The sequence below is a fragment of the Nicotiana tabacum genome, chromosome 23 (genome assembly GCF_000715075.1).
Source record: "Nicotiana tabacum cultivar K326 chromosome 23, ASM71507v2, whole genome shotgun sequence".
Classification (NCBI taxonomy): domain Eukaryota; kingdom Viridiplantae; phylum Streptophyta; class Magnoliopsida; order Solanales; family Solanaceae; genus Nicotiana; species Nicotiana tabacum.
In genome coordinates, this window is record NC_134102.1 from 126,675,758 (window position 1) to 126,682,998 (window position 7,241).

General features: G+C 40.1%; 1 protein-coding gene across 1 annotated transcript; it reads right to left on the reverse strand.

The window, feature by feature from the left end:
- Positions 1-2,743: 2,743 nt before the first annotated feature.
- LOC107786769 (putative transferase At4g12130, mitochondrial) lies at positions 2,744-6,991 on the reverse strand. Its single transcript, XM_016608277.2, has 5 exons — positions 6,429-6,991; positions 4,673-4,920; positions 4,297-4,395; positions 3,383-3,541; positions 2,744-3,303 (listed from the first exon to the last, which is right to left on the reverse strand). Exons 1-5 carry the CDS (start codon positions 6,863-6,865, stop codon positions 3,065-3,067), a joined length of 1,182 nt encoding a protein of 393 aa, XP_016463763.1. The 5' UTR covers positions 6,866-6,991; the 3' UTR covers positions 2,744-3,064.
- Between the last annotated feature and the right edge of the window lie 250 nt (positions 6,992-7,241).

Consider the following 7,241-nt stretch of genomic DNA (forward strand, 5'->3'; position numbering starts at 1 on the left):
ACTATTTCCTATAAGAAGGGAAAAAATAATATTGTTGCAGATGCCTTGTCTATGAAGAAGGATCCTATCCAACTATTCAACATCTCTGGTGTGCAATCCCAGCTATTAGAAGCTATCAAGGACTCATGGAACCAAGATGTCAAGCTACAATAACTACTTCAATCCATCTAAGCAGGAAAAAACTCCAAACCATATTATAAGTACCAAGGTGGTATTCTCAGCAGAAAAGGCAGAATGATGGTTGGTAATATGTCTGAACTCAGGAAGGATCTGATATCCTTTTATCATGACAGTCCAAGTGGTGGTCACTCTGGTATTACAACAACTTTGCAGATGCTCAAATGGGATTTTTACGGAAAAAGATAAAATAAGATGTGTATTCCTATATTAGATGTTGCGATATCTGTCAAAAGTGCAAAGGTGAGAATGTTGCCTACCCTGGCTTATTACAACCTTTGCGAATTCCTGATAGAATTTGGCAAGATATTTCTATGGACTTCATTGAAGGTCTTCCCAAGGTAGCTGGAAAGGAAGCAATCTTTGTTGTGGTGGATAGGCTGAGCAAGTCAGCTCACTTTATAGCTCTCAGGCACCCCTACTCAACATTGGATATTGCAGAACTATTCATGGATGGTGTATTCAAGTTGCATGAAATGCCTAAAACTATTGTCTCTGATAGGGATGCTATTTTCACTAGCACATTCTAGAAGGAATTGTTTAAACTACAGAAGGTGTCTCTCTTGACTTCTACCTCCTACCACCCACAAACTGATGGACAAACAGAGGTGGTTAACAGGTGCATGGAGTGTTACTTGAGATGTATGACTTTTAAGAAGCCAAAGGAGTGGCCTTAGTGATTATCACTAGCTGAATGGTGGTACAACACCACCTTCCACTCTGCTATCAACATGACTCCATATGAGGTTGTGTATGGCCAAAAACCACCCCCTCTACTGCCTTATATGGCCTTTGACTCACAACTTGATATTGTGGATATGAGCCTACAGAATCAACATTAAGGTGCCTCAAATTTCACCTACAGAGAGCTCAAAACAGAATGAAAACTCAGGCTAATAAAGGAAGAACTGACAGATCCTTCTCTATAGGAGATTGGGTGTACATTAAGCTGCAACCTTACAGGCAACTATCTCTCAAGTCCCACAATTACCAAAAACTATGTGCTAAGTTATTTGGTCCATTTCAAATCCTTGCAAGAGTAGGAACTGTGGCTTATATTTTGAACTTACCCAAAGATTCTAAGGTTCATCCCACCTTTCATGTATCTCAACTCAAAGAGGAAATTGGGGTCACATACAGCTATTGTCACACTACCTGTAGTTCATTCAGAGGCATGTCATATTCTGATAGTCCCTGAAGCAATCATCGATATGAGGTTGATCAAAAAGAATGGCAGGCCTGCACCTCAACTACTGGTTAAATGGCTCAATGATGCTGAAGAGGATTGCACATGGGAAGATTCTGAGACGTTTTACCAACAGTTTCCTGATTTCAATCCTTGAGGACAAGGATTGTCTCAAGGGGGGAGTATTGATACGAGTTTATTTGTTGATTCAGTTAGATTTCAGTCAGAATTCCAGCTTAGCTATTTTAGTTGTTAAATTTGTAATTCAACTGAAGATTTAATCATTGTAATAGCTAGTTAGTTAAGGTCACGTACAACATGTGACCTCTGCTACAATGTGAAGGAGTTAGTTACAACTAACTTCCTGATTCCCTTTCCCTCCTAACTGCTCGCGTATACATAAGCAGTGGATTTAGTTGTACCATTCATTCCTACATCACAATCAATAAGAATCTCTCTTAGTTCTCTTAGTTTTATCCCTCTTCTTCTTTTCTTCTTCGTCAAGCTCAACTGTTCAGAGGCAATTCTGTACATTTGCTTCTTAGGTTTTGCTTGTTCTCTTTCTAATTCTGTGTAGTGTGCATCAAAGTAGAAACTGGAAAAGGACATGAATGGTGAATACCTTTTGTCTGCAATGCCGCTGCCTGCTGGAGCTCGATAGCTAATGGCTAGAGGAGAACAAGAATTCACCTTTTTCTGAAGATGTATTTATGCAGTAATATAGAAAATTCAATGCGTTCCCTTTCATTTCTTGGCTTTTAAACATTTGTACATAGACTTCTATTTGCCTTACTGGACTTTCTTGCCTTACGAAAATAGTTCGTTTCATTTTTCTGAGAAAAAGTCTCATGGAAAAAGTGGGAAATTGGAAGAAGAAGAAAACAAAGAATTTTGAATATAAAAATAAAAAGAGACATTGTTTTTCAAGTAGGATCAATTCAATAAAAGATAAAAACCCATCCCAAGTCTGATCTTGAAACAACTCATTGCATTTCTTCTGGACTTGATATGTAAATATTATTCAACAATGTCCTCACCTCTAACCCTATTAGAGCTGTGGGTGAACCTCGCCCTGACTCGCGATGTTGGACTGGCTAACTTACAACGTTGCAACACTGGCTAACTTTTGAGAGTTCGTTAGCAAATCGTCATTATCTCACAATTAGGTGGGTGCAAACCCTGCTGAGATTAAAGTAAGGTACAATACAAAGCTTGAAATGACAAGGTGCAAAATCAATAGGGTTGTTGAATCCAGTCTTAGTCTCACATAACATGCGAATTTCAACGTATATTGAGATTATAGCTATTCTTCAGTGCCCGACGCAGACGATAACACTGAGCTAAACATCGTAACTCAACGGGGGAAAAAACCGTTAAAGGTTAAGAAGCAAACAGTTTTTATTAACAGCAACTGGAATTTCAAATAGTTCACATACAACGTGATCCTAAGATCGACAATGTTTGCTTAAATAGAAGGGGACCAAGACGGGGGACATCCTAGTCAATAAAAGAGATTTATTTGTACAACAAAACAACAATTGCAACTACAGAACTCTGTCGTCAGATGAAATGGTCTTATTCCTTCTGCTCTTCATATCTAGTGTACTGGTAATCTTCAAAAAAAGGAACTCTGAAACTTGAAATGGGTTATTGGTCAATCTTGGCACTTGGCAGGATGCAAGTAGTCAGTAAACAGGATAACTAAGCAGCTGCAGTCTGCTCTTGATAATCTAATAACCACTCAGCAGGCCACCACTCTGGTTTAATTGCCTGGACCTTGACATCGTCCAGACCTCGTATTGTTAAAGAGCCCTTAAAGGCTTCATCTAAGCGCAGAAGACCCAAACCACGGCTTCCAAGGGCAGTTGTGACAGTTCCTGCTTTCTTTCCGGATGATGCATCAACTACTTCTGACCTAGGAGCAACTTTTTGTTCCATCTCTGGTTTAGAAGGAGAAGGGAGAGTTGTCAAAGATTCTGAAGTAAAATGAAGTAATTTGGCAAGCAATAAGAAAGCTACCTTTTCCACTGTCATTCACAAACTTAAGGGGAAGCAAGCGTTTTCGAATGACCCCACGATGATGTGTGCGAGCAATGAGTTCTTGGCCCACATAGCATCCTTTATCAAAGCTTATTCCATTTAAACCAGCAAGATTGTACTCGAGAGGGACAGCTTCTCCTGAAAACGAAGTCACAAGATCAGAATAGCGATCGACAAACTTTCCAGACAAAAGAGAGCTCTTATCTTATATGAAGTAATAGTTTTGTAATAGTGTTAGAATTCTAACTTACTATCAATAAAGGTAGATATATTTTATGAAGACTAAAGAGAGGAATAAATGAAACTCAAATTCCATTTTAGGACCCAAAAGTTCTAAAGCTCTCACAGGATCCATTTCCCTATATCTGGAGTATTTCAGACACTTGCACATTCTAGATTCTCTAATTGATATACTCTCATAAAACAATCGCGTGGAAAGAAGCTGAAAAGCAAGCAAAAAGCATAATTCCACAATGACAACCTCCAAGTGTGGAAACAATTTACTTGGAAAAGATGTACAAATATTACCCAACGAAAGATAGCACTGACTAAGTGGAGAAAGAAATTGCTAGAGGACATTCAGCTGCGATTTTCACAGGGGATAGTGAAGCGAGATGCATATGGCTGAAGAGCCATTATGACTTTAGCACTCACGTTTCAGTTGGTTGATTGCAACGGTAGGACTAAATAGCTTGGACACACATATACACACACGCGCACACACACAAAAAAGGGGGGAGTTAAACGTGCTAAACACGAGAACATAAAATGAAAATTCAACGTGCTAAACATGAGAACATACCATTTGAATGTATAACCACAAGGATGGAGAAAGGAACTCAAGTGGAAACACAGCTCAGGAAATTCTATATTATAGATCGATCGAGGCGCACCTTTAGGAATCTCAGCTGAGCCTTCTGCAACTCCCTTCTCCAACCTCCAGAGAAGATAATTTTCTTCATTTGTCTCTTTGTCTGCCTCAACCAAAGGTGCTGTCGCGAATATGAAAATATATGAGCAGCATATACAAGATTTACGAGTGATATGGCATGTCAAAATTACATATTAAAGATTATGCTTGATCATGTGGAAATAAGTACTTAGATGACATGATTTCAAAGTCAAATTCTGCATCTAAGGGGCGTATCAATGAAGGTGCAGAAAACAAGTCAATACCGATCAGCAGGATATGCGGCTGAGACAACTTATTTGTGGACCAAATGAGAAAAGGAAAAAGATGGAGCACTGAAAGGTATAACCAAGACTTACGTGTTATATTGGATGGAAAAATACCCCTGAATCCAAGACAATCTAATCTGGGATCTCTATACCATAGCCATCCACGATTGTTTCCTTGTGCAGATGACTGGCCAGAGCGATCAAACCCACCACCCCATCCAAGGGAGGCAGCCTCTGGCTCTTCAGAGGATTTCTGAGCTAAATTTTGGCCAAACCTCTGCCAGCAACAGAAGTCATCAGCCACGCTCTCTATATCAACCTTAGACCTCAACCTATACCTGCATAAACATTACACATATCTTTAGCAAGAGTCGAACCAATAAACAACAAAACAGTTAAAGAAATTGTATCCAATGGATCAATTGATCAATCATTTCTGTGTCTCCTCAAAGTAAACCTTTCATGAAAAGAAAACCAAGTTTTGAGCACTGTAACGAGCAGCAGCAACTAGGAAGCAACTAGCAAGTAACAACAACATCACCCTCAGTCCCAACCAGGTTGGGGTCGGCTATATGAATCATCTCATCTCCATTTAAGCTCAACTCATGTCCTCATCATATCAACTAAAATATATGTTCAATATAGACTAAAACATATTCTCAACTAGTAGATATCACCTATATAGATCTTTTTCTTCTATTGTGCCTATCTTTAGCGATTCCAAAAATTTGTAGGTTTTTCGAAACAACTTCATTCTATGTGATTTTAGGTCTACCCGATCCTCTTTTATCACTCAACAACAACAACAACAACAACAACAAAACCCGGTGTAATCCCATAAATGGGATCTGGGGAGAGGTTGTTTCCGATAGACCCTTGGCTCAAAGAACAGTAGAGATAAGATAAAACAATCAAGTAGCAAATAATGGTGGCAACAATGTAATATGGTGACGAGCGCGAATGACATAACATGTAATAATAAAGAACCATGACTAAAATAATACAAAAATAGTCCTAGTACTACTGGTAAGCCTAGGAGGAACACACTACTAACTGTCAACCTACAACCCTAATTCTCGACCTCCACACCTTCCTACCGTGGGTCATATCCACGGTAAGCTGAAGCAATGACATATCATGCCTAATAACCTCTCTCCAATACTGCTTAGGCCTACCCCTTCCATTCCTCAGACCCGCCATGGACAAACCCTCACACCTCCTGACCGGTGCATCTATGTCTATCCTCTTCACATGCCCATACCATCTCAACCTTGATTCCCGCAACTTGTCCTCCACAGATGCCACTCCTACCTTGCCTCTCATAACTTCATTCCTAATCATGTCCTTCCTTCCTGGTATGCCCACACATCTATCTCAACATACTCATTTCAGCTACTTTCATCTCCTCTCCTGGACATGGGACTTCTTGAGAGGCCAACACTCAACCCCATACAACATAGTCGGTCTAACCACCACTCTGTAGAACTTACCTTTAAGTTTTTGATGGCATAAATTCACACCTACAGAGCGGGTGCATGGGTAGGTTGATGCAAGACATGACCAAACCATCTCAAGTTATTTTATTCTCGGTGTTCGTAGTTATCCTTAATGCATGCAAAGAACAGAGCTGCCTGAATGCAGATGATTCACATAACCAACCTTATCTAGTTTATGATTGAAGCATAGCTAATCGATTGATTTACTGGTATACCTCACGGCTACATTAGCAATTATGGTCATCCTAGTGTTCATATCAAAATTAACTGGAATTGGATAAACAAATGACATAAAGCAACAAACTTGAATCAAATAACATGATCAGGCAAATGGCAGAAAAGAGTCTCACTTTTTCAATATCTGCAGAAGCTCATCCAATTCAGAGCCATCAACATCGGCAAACAATTCAAGCTCCCCCGGATCAGGGCCCGGCCCAGAACCAGTCCGATCAAGCTTCTCATCGGGCCGAGGCGGCCTGTACAAGAACATATCATACAAAAATCTCCCTTGAGGAGTCAATAGAGCTGCATAAACTGGCGGGACCGAAACAAACGGGACATTAGAAGTGGCTAAGGTGGTCCTATCCTGATCTTGTGGGTCCCCTAACCTCCGTACATCGTTGGTAACGAGACCTTGAAGGAATTTAACGGTGTCGGGTCCGGTGAATCGGATAACGGATCGGGTCTTGAGATGGGTTGCCATGGGCCCCGCATTTTCGAGCTGAGTGGAGAAGCATCTGTAAGAGTTGGGTTTGAAAAAGTGAAGAGATTGTTTGAAACGGTGCATTGTTGAAGGTGGGTGGCGGTTTGTGAGGTATGAAGATGGCGGGTATATGAAATTGAGTCCGAGACACGTGGGGTTTTGACGGTGCTACGACAGCCACGTGGTGACTGGAGAAGGTAGTTGTGTGTTAGGTGTTCGATGAAATTCCCCACAGAAAAATACCCAGGTCCTACAAGAAAAGGAAAATCGTACCAAGCCCCACTCCTCAAAATTGTGGTTTCTTAAAACCCACCTAGCAAAAAGAGAATAATTTAAGTTTGTTATAAGAAAAATCAAATTATGGTGGATGTCTACTCTTCCTCTATGATCTTATCAAATACTTAATGACATATTCAATGACATATTTTTATACTTAATGACATATTCAATGACATATTTT